We start from the raw sequence: 21,230 nt of genomic DNA on the forward strand, positions 1-21,230 counted from the left end.
CCCTGCCCCTGTATTTCATTTTTGGTCTCCGTCTTTTCTGTGGCTGCCATCCTCAAGTGTTCGGCGGCCCCTGCCTATCTGTCCACAGAAACCAGAGGTGCCGGGAGGCGAGTTGCTAGCTTTGTGCCTGGGGGCTGGGCGACATTCTGGGTAACCAGGCAGGGACCAGTCTGAAAGTGTAGGTCTCTTTGGCAAGCAGGTTCAGGTTGTCGAGACGCGGGTCTCCGCCTTCTGGGGTGACTGTGTGTCCTGTGCTTCCCGTTGGGGATATGGGAGCAGGGACAGTGGAGGTGCCACAGACCATTCTCTGCGCTACCTTTACTCCCAGGCTTCTCCGGGCTTCTGCGGTGCTCAGGTGGGTCTTTTGAGCCATTTTCCCTCCAAATGTCCTTTGGATGCTGCTTCAGCACAAATTCATACACTTTCATTTCCTTTGCTGTCATTCGAGTAGAGTCTCAGGACAGGGAGCTCAGATTTAGCTTTATACTCTTGTCTGTGTGGACTGCCGTGGTGACAGCAGGAGCCCCCAGGGCGGGCGTATGGTGGCCAGGGTCTGGTCTCTCTAATGGTGTCCCTTCTCAGGGGTAGGGATGGGCGTTCTTTCCCCCAGACCAGAAGTGGAGTTCTTGTCCTGTCCCAGCCTCCTTCCCCGATGACTTTTAAGTTGGAGGGTGCCTCCCGCTAAGTGGCAGAATGGTCTCGGTCCTTGTTGCTGTGTAGGAGGGGAGAGAAGACATGGCAGGAAGCAATCCGAGAAGAAATGGATCCCAGAAAGGTCGAGGGATCCAGAGAGAATGTCCAGAGATCCCTGCACCCTGTCCTGGTCACTCTCGGTGAAAGCTCTGTCCCCATCAGGGCCCCTCAGTGACTTGGAGCTGCTTGTCTCTCTGGGGTGGGGCTGCGCGGCTGAGGAGAGGAGAAAGGGACAGACCCCTAGGTCCTTTCTGGAGGCTTAGGGCAGCGTTGCTCAGGGTGACTGCCCGGACTGATCTGTGAATCTAGGCGCACACTACCGCGGAGAACTGCGAGCTTAGGGTTCCCTCACGATATGCTTTGCCAGCCCCTTTCCTCTGTCTGCAGCACGCTTTTGTTCTATTTCAATCATAAAGTCAAAATGCTGTCCCTTTTCTGATCTCGGATGAAAATAATTTCCGAAACTCCACAGATGGTTTGCAAATAGAATGGGTGCTGCAAAACACGGCCAGTTACACCAGTAAAACAAGCTCTAGGTAGCTGGAAATACGTGCACGGCCAGTCCTCTAAGACACAGGGCGGCCCCTAAGATGAAGACAGAGGGAGCTGTGCACACATTTTTAAGCAGACACAACCACAGAAAGTCACCTTAAAGGAAGTAGTTGCCATCACAGTAAATGACAGAGAGAATCAGGGTAGAAACCCCAAGGTAGAGATTCAGCCCAAACGCAAAGATGTCAACGTCAAGGTGTGCGCTGTGAGTGACGGCTCATTCCCCAGCTGCTTTCACCCTGATTACACACTCACCAAGCAGGCTTCTCCCAACCTCGGCTTACTGATTTACTTACCACCTGTTTTAAAACTGAGGAATAATTGGGACGCCAGACGGTTAAGCGTCCAACTTCGGCTCAGGTCATGATCTCGCGGTTCATGGGTTCAAGCCTCGTGTCTGTGTTGACAGCTCGGAGCCTGGAGCTGCTTCGGATTCTGTGTTTCCCTCTGTCTCCGCCCCTCCCCCTGCTCACACTCTGTCTCTCCCTCTCAAAAATATCTAAACGTTAATTTTTTTTTTTTTTAATTTTTTTTTTTTTTCAACGTTTATTTATTTTTGGGACAGAGAGAGACAGAGCATGAACGGGGGAGGGGCAGAGAGAGAGGGAGACACAGAATCGGAAACAGGCTCCAGGCTCTGAGCCATCAGCCCAGAGCCTGACGCGGGGCTCGAACTCACGGACCGCGAGATCGTGACCTGGCTGAAGTCGGACGCTTAACCGACTGCGCCACCCAGGCGCCCCTAATTTTTTTTTTTAAACCTGAGGAATAATTTGTTTCGATGAAATGCATGATTCTAAGTGGACAGTTTGATGAATTTCAACAAATACTTATGCCCACGCAACCAACACCGCACTCAAGATGCAGAGCATTTCCAGAAGGTTCCCTGCCGTCTCCGTTTAGTCAATCCACCCTCCCCCTGACTCAGAGGCCACCGTTCTCCTGACTCTGTCACTGGGATCTGTCCTGTCAGTGGGGTCCGAGACCCATCGGTCTGCCCTGCTGCAGGTGTGGGCAAGGCCTCCTTTCTCTTGCTGAGCACAGCCCCCTGGACGACCATAGCCATTGCGTTTATCTGCGCTCCCGGAGATATGTGCTGGGGACATTGGGACACAGTTTGGGACTCTTCACAAGACAGCTGCTCAGAGCAGCTGCCGTCTGGGGACACAGCTTCTGTGGCTGTGACAGGAGGAAGCAGACCCTGTGAGATACGCAGGAACAACAGCCCTCACCTTTGTCCTCCATGACTGAGATGAGAATGAAGGGGCCGATGCTCAGGAAGGTGAGCATGACCAGGAGCTTGACAAAAGCACTCCCTTCGTTGCGAAAACAGAAGCTGCTCAGATACACCAAGGGGATGCTCGCCCAGCTGTAGAGCATTAGCACCAGAATGATGGCCTGGACGTTTTCCTGGTGTGTGAAGGCTTCTTCCTCGTGGTACAGAAACACCACCTTGGGAAAGAGGGGGAGAGTTCGGGAAAGCCACTGAGAGTCGATTCTAAGGATTAGAGAAAGGGTACGGTGATCCCCACTTAAAAAATAAGGTGTTAGTGGGGTGCCTGGGTGGCTCAGTTGATTAAGGGTCTGACACTTGATTTCGGCTCAGGTCATGATCTCACGGTTTGTGAGTTTGAGCCCCATATCGGGCTTTGTGCTGACAGCGTGGAGCCTGCTTGGGATTGTCTCTCCCTCTCTCTGCCCCTCCCTTGCTCACTCTCTTTCTTTCAAGAAAAAAATATATGTGTGTATGTATAAAATATTAAAAAAATAAGATGTGCGAAGGAAACAGTCAGCAAAACGAAAAGCCAAACAACAAAATGGGAAAAGATATTTGCAAACGACATACCAGATAAAGGGTTAGTGTCTAAAACCTATAGAGAACTTATCAAACTCGACACCCAAAAAACAAATAATCCCGTGAAGAAATGGGCGTAAGACATGAATAGACATTTTTCTAAAGAAGACATCCAGATGGCCAACCGGCACATGAAAAAATTTTCCACATCACTCATCATCACGGAAATACAAATGAAAACCACAATGAGATACCACCTCACACCTGTCAGAATGGCTAACGTTAACTCAGGCGACAACAGATGGTGGCGAGGATGCGGAGAAAGAGGATCTCTTTTGCATTGTTGGAGGGAATGCAAGCTGGTGCAGCCACGCTGGAAAACAGTATGGAGGTTCCTCAAAAATTAAAAATAGAACTACCCTTCGACCTAGCAACGGCACTACTAGGTATTCATGCAAGGGATACAGGTGTGCTGTTTCGAAGGGACACATGCACCCCAATGTTGATAGCAGCACTATCGACAATAGCCGAAGTATGGAAAGAGCCCAAATGTCCATCGGTGGATGAATGGATAAAGAAGATGTGGTGTATACATACAATGGAGTATTACTCGGCAATCAAAAAGAATGAAATCTTGCCATTTGCAACTACGTGGATGGAACTGGAGGGTATTACGCTAAGCAAAATTAGTCAGAGAAAGACAAATATCATAGGACTTCAGTCATATGAGGACTTTAAGAGACAAAACAGATGAACATAGGGGAAGGGAAACAAAAAGAATATAAAAACAGGGAGGGGGACAAAAGAGAAGAGACTCATAAATATGGAGAACAAACGGAGGGTTGCTGGAGGGGTGTGGGAGGGGGGATGGGCTAAATGGGGAAGGGGCACTAAGGAATCTACTCGTGAAATCATTGTTGCACTATATGCTAAGTAACTTGGATGTAAATTTAAAAAATAAAGAAAAAGAAGAAAAACAAAATGTAAGATGTTAGCAGTACTGCTCAGGTGCTCCCTGTATTTACTCATCAGACAGTGCAGACACTGGCCCTGCCCCTGGAAGTCGGCACCACGAGGTCAGGGGCTCCGTGACAGTTATGAAGCACAGGCCAGTTAAAGGGGGACGTGACCCACCCCACCCAGAGTGCCAGGGGATCGCAAGCTGCACAGTGCCGTCACGATCTACCTGTCAGTGCCCTGGTGAACTGTTTCTGGGCTGTGAACACACGTCCCCGACGCACGACCTCTTAGGAGCTCGTGGCAACAGTTACGGGGATGCGGCAGATTGGAGACCCTAGAGCAGGCCCCTCTGCTGGGACCTTTTATCGAGAGTGAGTGATGAGTCACACCCTGGGTGGGCTGCCAGACTACACTTCTTTGCAGGGTCCCGAAGGCAAGCCCCCTGCCCCCGCTCCCGCCGGGACGTGCGGGGGAGGGTCCCTGAACCACGCGGCCCTCACCAGCAGCAGCAGACTGGGGACCAGGGAAGTGATGAGGTCCCACAGCAGAGCGGAGAGCCAGAAGGTGGCCACATAAACACCACTGACGAACTGGATGTGCTTGGCCTTTGTGGATCTCTCTTTGACCGTCAAGATGGCAAAGGAGCTGGACAGGAAGGCTATTCCGAAAAGCAAGTTGGTAACAAGGTAGTGTCCTTTAGGGCTGCTGCGAAAGGACACGAGGGGAGAGGAAGCCGTGTGAGCACAACTGCTCACACCAACCGTCTTTCACAGTGACGGTTGTAATCCCGGCGAGAAGCGGATGAGAAAGAATAGGAGGCCAAGGGGACGCAGCATGCGCGGGAAGGCTTTCCTGGGGCGGGACGGTCACACTCACTTGTACAAGACGTCCTCCGAGGCCTCCAGGGCCGACTTAGGTTGAGGGTGGTTGGACGCCGTGATGGAAGCCGCGGCCCCGGAGAGCAGCTTGAAGAGGAAGTTGTCCACGAGCGCCAGCGCCACGGCAGGGGAGTGGTACGCCTGGTTGTTGAACAGCGCCGTCACCGTCGTGTGGTTCCCCTGGTCTTCAAAGGAAGCAGCCACGATGTATTTGAAATCAAAGCCCTCGGGCTCCTCCTCTGCCTTGTCCAGGAGGAGGTCCTCCACCGAGCCTGCAACAGAGCCGGGCGCCCCGGAGCCTCACGCCCTGGACCCCGGCCCCGCGCCCCCTGAGCGCCTCACCACCCGCCCCGCCCCCCAGGAAAGCGGGCTCCTCTGGACTCAGCTGGCCCCTCCGTCGCGCGCCCGGGCCTCCACAAAATGTCCCTTTCACTGACTGAAGCCGTGGGGGGGCAGGGGGAGGAAAAACGTCTAGTCATTTTTTTTCAGGTGACTCTTTGCCTGGATGGCGTGGCCCCAAGAAGCCCCGTGCTTCTTCCAGTCGCTCCCATCTACGTGGAAGGACACACGCGGTCGCACTGCACCTCCCCTCCCCGAACCACAAAGTGACCCTCACGGCCCACCTGGCCCGCAGCGCCCAGTCTCCATCCAAACTCCACTGGTGCCTTCAAGGTCTGGCCACACCCGAGGACCCACTGTGCCCCGTGCTGACAGGTGCTCCCCCCTCCCTGCCCTGGGTTTGGAACGTTCTCCGCTTACCCCCTGCTTGCTGCGGGGTCCACCCCTGCTCACATCTCACATCTCACATCTCTTACTCCGCAGCCTGTCTCTCCCCATCCGAGGTCGACCTGTGTCCCCATGATCCCACAGCGGGATGGTCCCTACACATTGCAGCTGTGGTCACCCTCTCCAGGACCTCTGGGCAAGGGGCTCACTATGGGCCGGTGGTACCGCCGTTCTTCCCGGTACTCTCGGCACACAGCACCACGGAAATATACGCACACCTAGACCTCTGGGGTCGTGGGTGCTGAAAAGGACCCTCCTTCACAGCAGCAGCAGCAGGAGTAACGCGCGCAGGCAGCACGCTCACTCCGCGGGCCCCGCGTGCGCCCCTGGGTGGGAGAGAGGAGGCGAGCTTTATCCTTCTCCCCGTCTTCCCCACCAAGAAACCGAGGCTTGGAGACGTAGGGCGCTGTGATCCGCCATTTTGCTCCACCGTGTTCTGCATTTGATCTCTTCATTTAAAAATGTGAACACCTCAACATTTTATTTCTTTCCAAGAGAACGCGTGCATCTAACTTTTCAAACCAGATAATCCTGCAAGACTCAGGATGAGAAACAGCAGGGCCCTGGCCTGCCCTTCGTTGTCCCCAGTGCCCGCTCGCCCGAGGCGACCAGACTCTCCAGCCGCTCAGCTGGCATTTCTCTGGATCGCTGAAGCACATTTACCTCTGGACGTCCCGTCCTGGAAGCGGGGACTTTGTTCCTTCCCCCACCCCACCCCCTAAGGGCTGCCCTCCTCTCCCCTCCCCTGGAATACATCAGAAAGTTGGTTAAGTCGAGGCACAATCAAGTGCTCTGTTATGGTAGGTCTCCTTTTTCATACGATCTTCCCCTGCCCTCCTGAGTTCATGTCCTCCCTTTTCACATTTGCTCAGTGATCTCTATATCTGTCACCAAACTCCCTCCATCGAAGTGTAAATCCCCTCTCGGGACACATCAAACAACAGATAATTGTCCTTTTCAGTTTTGGACGTGCCGCCATCCCCAGAAAGACACAGCCTGGTTGCATTTCCAGGCACCCTCTCCCTTTCCTGTCATCTGGCGGCCAAGAGATCTTCTGAGACGTCTGGCTGTTCACCTGGCTTCAGGGCGCACCCCCTACCACAGCCCCCAGAGCACGCGCGCTGCTCTCCTGGGCCTCAGACTTACTCCGGGTCTCCAGAGGGATCTGTTCCTCCGCCACAAGCATGTCTGTAAAATACTGTGAAAGCCGAGGACCCAGCCTGGAATTGGGAGAAATATAGAACGGGACGACGGTTCGGCCATACGTTCTCAGGGTCAGTTCCAGCGGCACGCTGCCCGTGTTCGTTTCCAAGTTGAAGATGGTGAGGCTGAAGGTGGTGATCAGCAGGGGCACCAGGACCTGTACCGTGAGCATCAACAACCAGTTGCGCCAAGAGTACAGGACCCTTTTCAGGAGCATGGCATAGAACTGTTGGCAGATGAGGCTGAACTGCGATAAAAAAAAAGGCGGGCGGGGGGGGGGACACACCCATTAACACGGCCACACAGAGGAGCTAGCCTCCCCCCGGCCGCATTCTCGTATTGGGTCTAATGCTTTGATGATGTTCAAAATTTGCTTTGACCTGATGACTTGATTCACATTTAATGGCAGAAAAGGAAGTCACAGATTGGAAAGCTCTGGAAGAGTATTAGCCTGAACAGATAGCAGACGTAAGCATGATACAATTTTTTTTTTCAACCCGCCACATTATCAGAAACTTTAAGTTGGGGAGGATGTGGAATGCCAGTGCTGAGGTCTTCATTTGGCACAACTTTTGTAGAAAACAGATGACCTGGATGAATACAATCTAATTTAATACGCATGTAGTCTTTAGGCTAGAAATTCCACTTTTAGTAACGTATCCCGCAGGTAAATACACAGGACCCGTGCACAGCGTGGCCCTTGTGGCACGGGCAGTCAGTGTAAAGGGTGTGGTCATGTGCACTGAGGTCGAAGACGTAAAGTTGGGCCTGGGGTGGGAGGCCCCGGAGGTCAGCGCCATGAGCTCCCGCTTGGCTTCTCGCTGGTGCTGCGGGAGCTGGGGCAGACGGGGCCCTCGAGCCTCAGGGCCGGTGTTCGTTGTGCGTGACTCATCCACCCCGAGCCTTTGTGGGGAGAGGCTTGGTGGTCAGGTTTGAGTCAGGCATTCTTAAGTTTCTGGCCCCAAATACCGACAAATCCTTGAGACCCTACCAAGCATCTATGAAATTTCCCGCCTTGGACACGAAGGCCACGTCCATCCAAAGCGTTCGCCAAAAGATGCTGCTCTCAACTTGTTCGAGGTTGTGCCCTGAGAATTACCTCCTGGGAAGTTTCCAGAAGCAAAGCTTGGCCCAGCGGAGCCCAGATTAACCTCTTGCTGGGGGCTGGAGAGGAGCCTCCTGGACAGGGCAGGCGGCTGGCCTACGTGGCCCTGAGACCCTTTCCAACTCAGAGGCCCCTTTTATACATGATTCAAGATTGGGGAACAGTGCAGTCAATCTCTTCCCTAACCCATGAAAACCAGTCTCACTATTTTACAGTCATACCTTGTAGGTGGCAAAATCGAGACCATTTTGTAAGGCGCGTATCAATATCCTTTTTTTTTTTTCGATAACAGAAGAACGTTACAGGTTATCCATATACTTCATAAGGATGTTTTAAAAAAATCGTGGGGCGCCTGGGTGACTCGGTTGGTTAAGTATCTGACTTTAGCTCAGGTCATGATCTCATAGTTGGTGAGTTTGAGCCCCGTGTCGGGCTCTCTGATCTCAGCACAGAGCCTGCTTCGGATCCTCTGCCCTCACACCCCCCCTCTGCCCTTCCCTCCACCTCTCCCTCCCTCAAAAATAATAAAATAAAACACTAAAATAGATATGTCTTAAACTCCAGGTGTGATATGTGATCTGTTTCACAGTGAAATATGAAAACGGGAAGATTAAATATGCTTTTTTTGGCTGGTAGATTCAGTGCTTTTATTCTTTCTTCTTTTTGGTAAGAGGAAGGGCCAAGACCTTTTACTGTGTCCTTTTCTGGTACTTTCTTCCACTGAGTTAATCGTGGCCAGGAAACAATAGTGCATTGTCTCTGAACTAGAGCTGAGAGCATGGCCTTGCGGGAACCTGGCCGGGCCTCTTTTGTGCCTAAGATCTACACATTTCTCCTCAAGCCCCTGGCAAAGGGTGGGTGACCTGTGCCTCTCGACCAAAGAACAGGATGATTCTAAGAGTTAACCCCAAATCTGCCCCCTGGCATGCATGTGAAATATTTGCTCACCCCAGTGTTGTGATGGATTGGCAGGCCGGACGGTATGGAGAAGATCCGTGAGTGAATGCGTTTGATTCTGTTGACAGGAACCCTGCCGATCAGGTGGTGAGACTGAATGGAGGGAATCTTGAGGGTTTGGATTTCTGTGCTGGAATCTGTCAGCTTGTTCACCCTAAACCAAATGGAAACAGAAACGCAAATTTGCAAAATCACATCTCGCTTCATTTTGTTTGGATTTAAAGAGACAACGTCATGTAAAATTTGAAAGAAAAGAAAGAAGTTAGGACAAGAATAACGAGGGCAGGGGCGCCTGGGTGCTCAATTGCTTGAGCCTCCCAGCTCTTGATTTCAGCTCAGCTCATGATCCCAGGGTTGTGGGATCGAGCCCTGCATCAGGCTCCATGCTGAGCGTGTGTGGGGCCTGCTTAAGATACTCTCTCTCTTGGGGCACCTGGGTGGCTCAGTTGGTTGAACGTCTGACTCTTCATTTTGGCTCAGGTCATGATCTCGCAGTTTCGTGGGTTTGAGCCCCGCATCAAGGCTCTGAGCTGACAGTGTGTAGCCTGCTTGGGATTCTCTCTCTCTCTCTCTCTCTCTCTGTCCCCCTTCCTCCCTCCTTCCTCTGTCCCTCCCCTGCTAGTGCGCGCTCACTCTCTAAAAAAATTAATTAATTAATTAATTAATTAAAGAATATTGAGGAAAAAGGAGCTGCACCCAGATGATATACTGCTACCAAGCGTATTTTGACTAGAAAGTTTTTTTTTTTTTTAAATATTTATTTATTTTTGAGAGAGAGAGAGACAGAGTGCAAGCCGGGGAGGGGCAGAGAGAGAGAGAGGGAGACACAGAATCTGAAGCAGGCTCCAGGCTCTGAGCTGTCAGCCCAGAACCCAACATGGGGCTTGAACTCATGAACGGTGAGATCATGACCACAGCCGTAGTCGGATGCTTAACCAACTGAGCCCCCCAGGAGCCCGCAGAAAGTCCTTAAATAGGTCCCGAGTAAATATTGAATTAACTGACCAATGGCTTTTCCAAAGAACTGAGGCAACGTTAGCATGAATAGATTTCATTATTTTCCTATAAAGATGCCGTATGCAAATTAAAACAAAAATGAAATGTCCCTTAATATCTACTTTATGAGCAAGATTCATAAACCCAAGTATGACACGTAGCACTGTAGCCTGAGGTCTTATTTTTGTTTGGCTCTGAGCTCAGAAAGGATTTTACGTTTTTAAATGGTTACATGCTAGATGGTTATCTAATTACTTACATAATATCCTTGATTATGCCACTAAACCTACAGTAGCCTAAAACGTGTACTCTGGCTTTTCAGGAAGAAGTTTGCCGAACCCCGCCCTAGGCCAAAAGAGGTATTCCTTGCGGGCAGCAAACCGTTTGGAAGCCGAGAAATATATTTTTACTCATAATCTTCAGGTCGGTTATTCTACTCCTGGGAGTGCGTCACAATGAAACAGTGCAGTAAATTGTAGCTCATTTTCCCTGCAATAGAGTCCTGTAAATGGCGGTGTGGCCCAGATTCTCCCCAAATTTAGCAGCTTAAAACAACCGTAAACGTTTGCTGTGTCACACAGTTCTGTGGGCCAGGCGTTCGGAAGTGGCTCGGCAGGGTGGTGCTGTCTCCGGGGCTCTCAGGAGGCTGCAGTCGAGCTCTGGGCCTGGGCTGCAGTGGTCTGAAGGCTGGACTGGGGCGGAAGGCCCCACTCCCAAGACGGTGCCCTCATGTGGCTGGCTTAACAGCTGGCTCTTCCAGTGGAGTTGTTTTTTTTTTTTATTATTATTTTTTAACGTTTATTCTTGAGAGACAGCCACAGAGCATGAGCAGAGGAGGGGCAGAGAGAGAGAGGGAGACACAGAATCCGAAGGGCTCCGGGCTGTGACACAGGGCTCGAACTCACGAAATGTGAGATCATGACCTGAGCCAAAGTCAGTCACCTTACCGACTGAGCCACCCAGGTGCCCCTCTACCAGTGGAGTTCTGACAAGAATGTTGGTTTTAATTCACATTAATGATGAGGATAAAGGTGAATAGCAGTGGTGTGTGTCAGAACTTCACTCGTGCATCCCCCAGGCAAGCCACACTGTTCCTGACTTGAATACTACTGTTCTAATGCTGGAAGAATATTTCCCTAAGTTTTTGTGTTCTTAATGAAGTGCCTCGGGATAGGAGACACTTTTCAACTTAGTTTGCATTATTAACATTTTCGCCACCACTTTCTTAATCTAGACAATCCACAAAATGTTAAATTAAACCCTAGTGTTTCCTGTTTACCCGGTTCCATGACGTAAGTTCACGCATGATGGTTGATTTCAAATTATCGACACAGCACGTCCATCATGTGGATTTAAGTAGACGTAAATAACCTTAAGAGCACTGATAATAGTACAATGTAGCCAAACCGTGACATCTTGTGTATTGCCATTTACAATGTTTTGATTTATAACTTATAGTTTTATAATCTCATAACAGGAAATTTATGTTCAGTCTTCTGTTCCTAGCACTGAGCTCCCAAAACATTTATACGTTCCTAAGTGGTGACCTCAGGTAAGGCGTGTTGTGTTGTGTTGTGTTGTGTGAGCGAGGTGACTTTGGAAAGGACCTGAGGATGGGGACTGGTTGCCGAGAGAACCATCCATGGGATTCGAGGGTTGGAACTTTCAGGCCCCCCTCCCAGCCTCCTGGGAAGGGACAGGGGCTGGAAATTGAGTTCAAGTGCCAGCGGCCAATGATTTCATCAATCAATTATACCTGTGTAATGAAGCCTCCACAAAAACCCAAATGGGCAGAGAACCCAAAACGCTTCCGGGTTGGTGTCCCGGAAGGTGCCGGGAGATCAGTGCCATCAGAGAGCACGGACGCTTCGCACCGTTGCCCTGTGTTTGTGTTCATCTGGCTCCTGTATCATGTTCTGTGTAATGAACCGGTAGATGTCGGTGTTTTTGTGAGCTCCGTGAGGCATTCTAGTGAGTTAATTGAAGAAGCGGTTGTGGGAACGTCCAGTTTATGGCCGGTGGGTCAGAAGCACAGGTGACCACATGAAGTTGTGACTGGGGTCTAGAGTCAGGGAGTGGGGGCGTTTTTGCAGGACTGAGCCCTTAAGCTGTGGGTTCTGATGCTGTTCTCCAGAGAGAGAGCGTCAGGGTGAAGTTAACTGCTTGGTGGTGTGAAAAAAAATAAAACAAAACTGGGGCGCCTGGGGGGCTCAGTCGGTTAAGCTTCCGACTTCAGCTCAGGTCATGATCTCCGTGTTGTGGGTTCGAGCCCCGCATCGGGCTCTATAGCGACAGCTCAGAGCCTGGAGCCTGCTTCAGATTCTGTGTCTCCTTCTCTCTCTCTCTCTCTTTCTCTCTGCCCCTCCCTTGCTCATTCTCTCTCTTTCTCTCTGTCTCAAAAATAAATAAATGTTAAACCCTGCCCCACACTTTGGAATTGATGTCAGAATTGTACTACAGTTTTTTTATTGTGATTTATTTACCAGCTTATGCAATTGAATTTTTAATAAGAGCCGTGTTTAGCTGGTTCACAAAATTCTTGATCCTTTAATATTCGGCTCTCGTGAGCCGAGCTGAGCTGAGCCAGCTCCAGCACACCTCTGGCAGGGGCCTCGATTCTTTGTTGGCTGTGGGCAAAAGCCTCGGTTCTGGGCCACGTGGACTTCTCCCTGAGGCCGTGTGAGCGTCCTCCCAAGACGGCGGCTGGCTTCTCCCAGCCTGAGCGGCCCAAGACGGAGAGACAGAGGTACAGTGTCTCTCGTGAGCCAGCCTCGTTACTCACTCGTCAGTTCCGCAAAACCCTGCTGCCTTTATGGGTCAGCCCTATTTACGGCGATGGCACGGCCGGCAGGCCCCGCCTGTGCCGAGACCCCGCCTCTGCTCTCAACCAGACCATTTCTCCTGGACTTTTCTAGGCTTTCTACTTGTCCTTTCGTTAGCTTCCCTACAGATTGGGGGATGTCAGTGAGCATTATCAGGATTTGCGTGGCCTCTCTTCAGGGCTTCAGCTGGTACCCGAGGAAGGTGTGTGGGGAAAGACAGGAGCCACACAGCACTTCGCCACGATATTTTCTTTGGCCCCGTGAAACGTTGTGTCAAGGTTGTATGCTGAATTTTTCCTCATTCAGTTTCTGCTGGTCGGATTTTTTGCTGGAGGGGATGTTTAAGAAATAAGACTGTCATTTATCGAGACCGAATTCCAGGAAGGAAGGGAGGGGAGTTTTCTACAGCGGGACGTCGGCGGCCACCACACCACGGTGTCTTCAGACAGATTAAGTACAGACTAAGAGCTGGTCCGAGAGCTTCTGCACTGTGCCGGGCGGCCTCTGACTGGCCCTCCAAACCCCAAATGCTCATGCTCTGTCATGACCTCCCTCAGTCTCCTCCCGGTTTTATTGAAATATAATTGACATTTAACCTTGTGTAAGTTTAAGGTGCACAACGTAATGGCCCGATATATGTATATACGTGAAACCGTCACATAATTAAGCTCAGTTAGCGTCTACCTTACAGACTTAGGGTATTTTTGCTTGTGGTGAGAACTTTTAAGATCTACTCTCTTGCTAACTGTCGGATATACAATAAATACAGTGTTGTTAACCATAGTCACCATACTCTCCTTACTTCTCTTGTAACTGGAAGTTTGTGCCTTTGCCTCCCCTTGCCCAGTTCCCTCACCCACCCCCACCCGCTGCCCCCGGCCACCACGGATCTCTTCTGTCTCCGTGAGTTTGGTTTCTTTCAGGATTCCACACATGAGTGACATCATGCGGGATTTGTCTTTCTCTGTCTGGCTTATTTCACTGTGCATAATGCCCTCAAGGCCCATTTATGTTGCTTCAGATAGCAGGATTTTCCTTTTTCTTAATGGGTGAATAATATTCTCGTGTGTGTGTGTGTGTGTGTGTGTGTGTGTGTGTGTGTATACACTGTGTAGAAACTTTTTAGTTTGATGTAGTCCCACTTGTTTAATTTTGCTTTTGTTGCCTGTGCTAATCGCCTCCCCTTCATTGTGAGCTGGACCTAGAGGCTCACTTCCAACGAGTGGAGTACAGCAATGTGATAAAACATCACTTCCAAGACGAGGGCAGAAGGGGACTAAGTCTTCCTTCTTGGTCACGGCTTCCCTTTCTCTTTCTCTGATCACTCGCCATGGGGGAATCCGGTTGCCGTATCACGAGGTCACTCGGCAACTCGGGAAGAGGTCCACACGGTGACACCCTGAGACCAATAGGTGCTGGGGAACCGAGGCCGGCCAACAACCCTAGCAGTGATCTTGGAAGTGGTCTCTTCACCTGCTCAGCCTCCAGAGGCCACGGGCCTGGCTCACAGCTCGACTCCCACCCAACAGGCCCTGAGCCAGAACTGACTGTCCACCTGCTCCTGGACTCCTGAACCACAGAAAACCGTAAGGTAATGAATGTTGGCTATTTCAGGGCTGCTACACTTTAGGGAAATTTGTTATTTAGCAATAGATAATAAATAAACACAGGCCCCCAACAGTGGGGGGTATAACAGATGTGAGACAGGGGAGAGGTAAAAATCATGTGTAATTAGTAGTCCCAGGAGGAGAGGAACGAGAGGGTAGATGAGAAGGAACGTGTTGGAGAGATGTCAGTGGAGAATTTTCCAAAACTGGCAATACCAGCAGACCCCAGGGTAAAAAGTGGTATAGATCCTAAGCCGGTGAGCACAAGGACAGACACGTAAGGCCACGTCATTGTAAAAATGCTGGAAACCTAAGGCGAAAATCACTACTAAAAGCAGCCAGGAGTAGGGCGCCTGGGTGGTTCAGTCGGTGAAGCGTCCAGCTTTGGCTCAGGTCATGATCTCGCGGTCTGTGAGTTCGAGCCCTGCGTCAGGCTCTGTGCTGACAGCTCAGAGCCTGGAGCCTGCTTCGGATTCTGTGTCTCCCTGTCTCTTTGCCCCTCCCCCGCTCATGCTCTGTCTCTCTCTGTCTCTCAAAAATGAATAAATGTTTAAAAAAAAGTTTTTTAAATAAAATCATCGGGGCGCCTGGGTGGCTTAGTCGGTTGAGCCTCTGACTTTAGCTCAGGTCGTGATCTCACGGTTCATGGGTTCGAGCCTCACTTTGGACTCTGTGCTGACAGCTCAGAGCCTGGAGCCTGCTTCGGATTCTGTGTCTCCCTCTCTCTGCCCCTCCCCTGCTCATGCTCTGTCTCTGTCTGTCTCTCTCTCAAAAATAAACATTAAAAAATTTCTTTTTAAGCAGCCAGGGGTAAAGGACAGATTGTGCTCAAAGAATAATAATACTGGCAGCTGACATCTCAATAGACATAATGGAAGTCAGAAGACAATGGAATGGGACACATAGGCAGTGGCCGTGGGCTAGAAATGGGAACGGGCATGTTTGCAAGGGAACACAAAAGATCTTTATGGAGCGATATGGTCACACTTATGTAAATTTATTGGAAGTCATCGAATTTACTATATGAATCATTGAGTAATGTGACAGTCTGTAAATCGTATCTGTTGAATCTGTTGAAATCTGTTGAAAAGGAAGACATTGCATTGTAGAAGCGTTGGAAAGAGCCCTGCCAACCTAAAATTCTATCTATGGGTCAAATGCCCTTCAAAAATGCAGGCCACGTGTCTATTTTCGAGCAAGCAACGACCCTGAGATTTTTGTCACCAGAAAATCGCCACTGGAGGGAGAAGGTATTGTTCAGGCAGAGAGACCATCCTAGGTGGGAGCTTAAAGGTGAATGAAGGAATAGAGAATGACACAGAGGGTAAATATATGGTAAATTCAAGTGAATACCGATGGCCCAAAACATCATGACATATGATGGGTTTTAAAATATGTACAGGATTGAAATACACAAACCAAATGGTACATAACTCTGGAGGTAGAGTCAGGGTAGTTGAAGGAGCAGTGGGCCTATGTCGTCTGGAACGCGGTGAGCCTACGCGTTTATGGTAAACTGTAATAGGTTATGAGTGTACGTGGTAATCTTAGGATAACCACTAAGAGAAGGAGAACATAATTTACAAATTTGAAATTAATGGAGGAGAAAATACAAACTAAAATACAAACTAAAATATAAACTAAAATCCATATATATATATATATGGATTAGGGGCTCCTGCTTGGCTCACTCCGTTAAGCGTCTTGACTTGATTTCGGTTAGGGTCATGATCTCACAGTTCGTGGGATCCAGCCCCGTGTCTCACCCTCTCTCTGCCTCTGACCTGCTCACACGCATGCTGCTCTGTCTCTCTCAAAATAAAATAAACATTTAAAAAATATTAAGTGCACCCCAAAGTTGGAAAGGAAATAGAAAGTGAATGTGGACCCGGTAGGCAAACAGAAAACAGCAAGTAATATGGCAGATTTGCAACCCAGTGAACTGGGATTTTCATCAGTTGTCAAGGCCCCGAGGTTCCAGTTAAAAGATAAAGATGGATGAAGGAGTTGTTTTCTGAAATTTCAGCGATTCGCTGTTGACAAGAAGTGCACTTAAAATGCGGCCACGGGAAGACCGAATGCAAATGGGGGGACAAGAACCTACTCACGACTTTGAACCAAAACAAAGCTAGTATATACAACTAGATGGATGTTCAGTTGTTGGGCTTACCAGCAAAATATGTTAACAATTCTAAATGTGTAGGCACCTGATGCAGTCGCTTAAAAACAAAGCAAAACTGGACAAAGTTAAAATCAGCGTGTTACCTCTAGGAACCCAGAGAACAGGCAGATAATCATTTTTTTAAAAAGACACAGGAGATTTGTACACCACGATTAACAATCGGACCTAGTCGCCATACACAAAAGACTGCACCCAGCCACTGCAGAATGCGCGTTCTTTCAAGAACATAGGAAATTTTACAAAAATGGAAGGTGAGGTGAGCCCCAGACTCAAGCATTTTGAAAGAAGGAGGCTACACAGAGTATGTACTCGGGCCACAGTGAAACTGGGTTAGAAATCACATATGTTAACAAGACAAGGCAAAATAAAGCAAGAAAACATTTTCTAAGTTTATTTATTTTTGAGAGAGGGAGTGAGCGCACACGCATGAGCAGAATGGAGGACAGAGAGCTGCGGGTGGGGGGGAGAGAATCCCAAGCAGGCTCCAGGCTCTGAGCTGTCAGCACAGGGCCTGATGCGGGGCTCGAACCCATGAACTGTGAGATCATGACCTGAGTTGAAATCAAGAGTCAGACGCTTAACCGACTTAGCCCCCGGGTGCCCCTGAATAGGAACAGTAAAAAAAACAAAACTCTCCACGAGTTTGGAAATTAAGAAACACAGTTCTAAATAAACCACAGGTCAGAGTGGAAACCACAATAGAAAATTAAACATATTTCTAACTGGATGGGGAAGAAACGATTACGTATCAAACAACTGTGTGACGCAGGCACGTGAAGCTCAAAGGGAAATTTATATCTCAGATCCCTAGTTGAATATATGTATGGCTGAAAATAAACTATATAAAAACTATCTTACAAGGAAGCGCTTCTGCCTAACCAGTCGAGGACGTCCCCCCTCTCTGCTTGGACTCAGTGTTATGCTGAGGCCCCTCGCAGTGAGATAAGCAAGCAAAAGGCATGAAGCCTGGAAAATACGAAGTAAAACTGTCTTTAAATGACATGATGGTCATATCCAAAATACTAAGGAAGTCAACCCAAAATTGTTTGAACTACTGAGTTAAGCAATATTTCTAGATATCAATAACTTAAAAAATGATTTCTAGATCTGCAGCAAGTGATTGGAAATGAAATTGAGAGATCCATTTCCATCCCTTTGAAAAAAAAATTGAAATACTTAGGAATAAGTTTAATAAAAGATAGGCAGAGCTTCTGGAAAATGCAAGAGATGGCTGATAAAAATTATAGACGACCTCCCAGATAAAGGAGGCTGTGTCGAGTACCCGTGGATTGGCACGATGCCTGTTTCAGATGTCCATTGTCCCCAAATTGATATGTACGTTCAACCTAGTACCGGTTACATTCCCAGCAGGTTAAAAAAGAAAGACTCTATGTTTTAGGTGGTTTTAGGTTTGCAGAAGAACTGAACAGAAAGCACAGAGTTCCCATATACTTCTTCTCTCCCCTGCTGCCGACTTTTCCGTACCGTTCACACCTTGCATTAGCGTGGTGTTTCTGCTGTAACCGATGAGCCAGCTTTCCAACAAGTTCTTTTTTTTTTTTTTTTTCAAATAGAAACTGACAAGTTTATTTTTAAATTTACATGTTAGCCCAAACGACCTATAATGGCCAAAACCATCTTCAAAAAACAGAACCGGAGAAACTATCCACTACCTGACTTCAAGATGTCCTTTGTAAAGCCGCGGTAATCTCGACCGTGTGGGTCTGGCGTGGGGCAGAAGAGGGGGGCATAGAAATGGACATATGCAGTCAATTGATTTTTGGTGAAGGCATCCAAACAATTCAGCCTGGAAGGAAGTCTTTTCCCCAAGTGGTTCCGTCAGGACTGGGTACCCCCGTGCAAGAAAATAAACCTTGGGGCGCCTGGGTGGCTCAGTTGGTTAAGCGTCAAACTTCACCTCGGGTCATGATCTCACAGTTCCTGAGTTCGAGCCCTGAGTCGGGCTTTGTGCTGACAGCATGCAGCCTGCTTGGGATTCTATCTCTCCTTCTCTCTCTGCCCCTCGCCCCCTCCCGCAAATAAATAAATGAACTGAAAAAAGAAAATGAACCTCAGCCTCTTGTCACACTGCACAGAAAAGTTAACACCGGGGGGAGTCACAGATCTAATGCAGAAGCTAAAATGGTAACGTTCCTAGAGGAGAGAGTAGCAGCATGACTCTGACCTACGGGCGGGCTCCGAAAATAGGAACAGGCAAGCCACGGGCTGGGAAGAAAACGTACCCGACAGAGGACCTCTATGCAGAGCACACAAGAAGTCCAGGAACTCCGGAAGAAAACTGAGCCAGAGGCTTGGTGTTTACGCACCTTTTGGTACATTTGTCATGCTTCAGTAAAAACGTAATTATTTAAGAGAACCCAGAGGAAGTGTCCAGCTGAGGATGGAAAACAGCTGAAGAGGGAAGAGCGACCTGGGTGGTAAGTCGGAGGGTCTGAGCCAGCACGCGGCTCTGGGAGACCAGAGGGCCAGAGAGGGGGAAAGGAAGGGCAGACTCACCCAGCACACAGAATGAGAGGATCTCGCCTGTCCCATGGTGAGAGAAGAAACACCTGTCCTACGGTGAGGAGCAAGGCACCATGGGAGCAGGCGGTGGCCTCACACGTGGGAAGTCGTGAAAGACGTTCCATCCGTGGCCAGAAGTCCATCAGATGTCAAGCAGGATAGTTAAAAGGAAAACCGTACGGAGATACACCGTGGTTAAGTTGCATAACATCAGAAGCAGAGCGGCCCTATTTCTTTCAAAGGAACAAGGGTTAGACCCACAGCTCATATTCAGCCACAGGAGTAGAGTCTGCGAAATAGTGTTTTCAGCATCGATGGAAGATTACTTTCAATCTGGTGAAAATATCCTTCAAAACGTAGAGAACTGAAATCATTTCCAGGGCCCCCAGGAAACCCCACACAAGTGTGTTTGGCACCCACATAAAAGCGCTAAAGGGTGCTGTGAAGACTGTACTGTGGGCAGGACAGTTACCCGAGAAGAGGAAAGAACACAGAGGCAGGTATACGTGCGCATGACTTTAAATGACCGTTGGCTTTCTCTACCAATAATACTGTCTTGTGGTGTTGAAAAAAAAGAGAGAATTAAAATATACGCTATATACCAGCTGGTGATGGTGGGATATGTGCGCGTCCCAAGGTCTTGGCGTTTTCCAGAAGCAGAGTAAAGATATTAATTCACTCTTGTGTGTCTCAATGTCTAGGCTGACCGCTACCGTAATACAGTAAGAACGTATACTTTCCAACTAGTGTGGGGAAGGAAAATATAGAATCAGGAGAAATAACCCAAAAAGGGGAGGAGAAGACTAGTGGGAAATATCAAATACAATGATGGATATAAAATCGAACGTATCAGTCACAATACTTGCAAATAGCCTACACGGTCCAGTTAAAAGACAGGTATTGCCAGACTGGATCAAGTCACACTGACCTGTTCCCATGGCCCCTCTCTGGCCTTCTTTGGTCTTCTGGGCGGCTTCCCTAGAGTGCCCCTTCATGGCCTTCCTAGAAGTAAGCCTGTGTCCTGCCTCGTGACAGTCAAACTGGACCAATCAGGGGCACCTGAGTGGCTCAGTTGGTTAAGCGTCCGACTTTGGCTCAGGTTATGATCTCGCAGTTCTTGAGTTCGAGCCCTGTGTCTGGCTCTGGGCTGACAGCTCAGAGCCCGGAGCCTGCTTCGGATTTTGTGTGTGTGTGTGTGTGTCTCTCTCTGCCCCTCCCCAGCTTATGCGCTCGCTCTCTCTCTCTCTCTCTCTCTCTCTCTCCCTCAACAATAAATAAACATTAAAAAAAAAAAATCAGACCAATAGGCCAACTCCAGAGCCGCATAAACCAGCTGAGTCAATTACAGTCAACGACATCCCACATGATACGCCACTCCTAGAAAGTGGTATTGCGTTCAACGCTTTCTCTGTTAAGCCGTACCCCTTTCGCTGGAAGTCCTCATCAGAGGCTGGGAGGCTGCCCAGCAAGGGCGCTCCGAGGAGGAGCCGGGCTCCGGTCCACGGGCAGATGCGTGACAGTTTCACCCTTGCTTACCGAATGAAGACCTCCTCCATGGTGGTGACCGAGGCCCCGAAGCTGGCGATCCCCAGCTCCACCTGCCTCTGTTCCAACTCGGTAAATAGAGATGCAAACCTAGAAGGGAAGAGAGGTTTTATTCCTCACAGGTGTGAGGGGACCCCCCCGCCCCCGCCCCACCATCACCGTCACCCTGAGCTTTCTGCAGGGCAAAGAGCGGGGGCTGTGGAGTCGAGATGGACCTTGTTCAAATTTTAACTTGGTCACCCTCTAGCTTCAGGACTCTGAACTTGAACCGGTGAGGGTGAGGGTGACAGCATTTACTCCAGAATGTTTCTGTGAGGGTAAATCGCACACACACCTCGCACGTTGTGCGAATATCATTGCATCTCTTTCCTACTCTTTTTGGAGTGCTGACTAAGGGCCAGTGGCCGTTCCAAGCCCTTTTCCACCTATGAACTCCGTCAATTGTCTCCACAGCTCTTTGAAGACAGTGCTGAGGTTAAGTGACTTCCCCCAGACCACACAGCGGAGACAGGACACAAACCCAGGCCGTTCTCCCCAAAGACAGTGAGTGCTCTTTTTTGTTTTTGTTTTCCTACTGTTATGGTAAATGAGGAAAGGAGCTAATTCTTAACAACCTGCTGATCTCA

The 21,230-nt window shown here is 49.3% G+C and overlaps 1 protein-coding gene across 1 annotated transcript in view; it reads right to left on the minus strand.

Moving 5' to 3' along the window:
• Nucleotides 1–21,230, minus strand: part of LOC123589093 (ATP-binding cassette sub-family A member 17-like) — a 76,372-nt gene that overhangs the window by 16,666 nt on the left and 38,476 nt on the right. Inside the window, exons 16-21 of the mRNA XM_045460734.1 lie at nucleotides 20,596–20,694; nucleotides 8,921–9,083; nucleotides 6,811–7,114; nucleotides 4,877–5,150; nucleotides 4,501–4,705; nucleotides 2,478–2,697 (exon numbers count right to left, since the gene is read on the minus strand). Of these exons, the coding sequence (XP_045316690.1) occupies nucleotides 2,478–2,697; nucleotides 4,501–4,705; nucleotides 4,877–5,150; nucleotides 6,811–7,114; nucleotides 8,921–9,083; nucleotides 20,596–20,694 (1,265 nt within the window). The remainder of the gene's footprint in view (nucleotides 1–2,477; nucleotides 2,698–4,500; nucleotides 4,706–4,876; nucleotides 5,151–6,810; nucleotides 7,115–8,920; nucleotides 9,084–20,595; nucleotides 20,695–21,230) is intronic.

The sequence above is a fragment of the Leopardus geoffroyi genome, chromosome E3 (genome assembly GCF_018350155.1).
Source record: "Leopardus geoffroyi isolate Oge1 chromosome E3, O.geoffroyi_Oge1_pat1.0, whole genome shotgun sequence".
Classification (NCBI taxonomy): Eukaryota; Metazoa; Chordata; class Mammalia; order Carnivora; family Felidae; genus Leopardus; species Leopardus geoffroyi.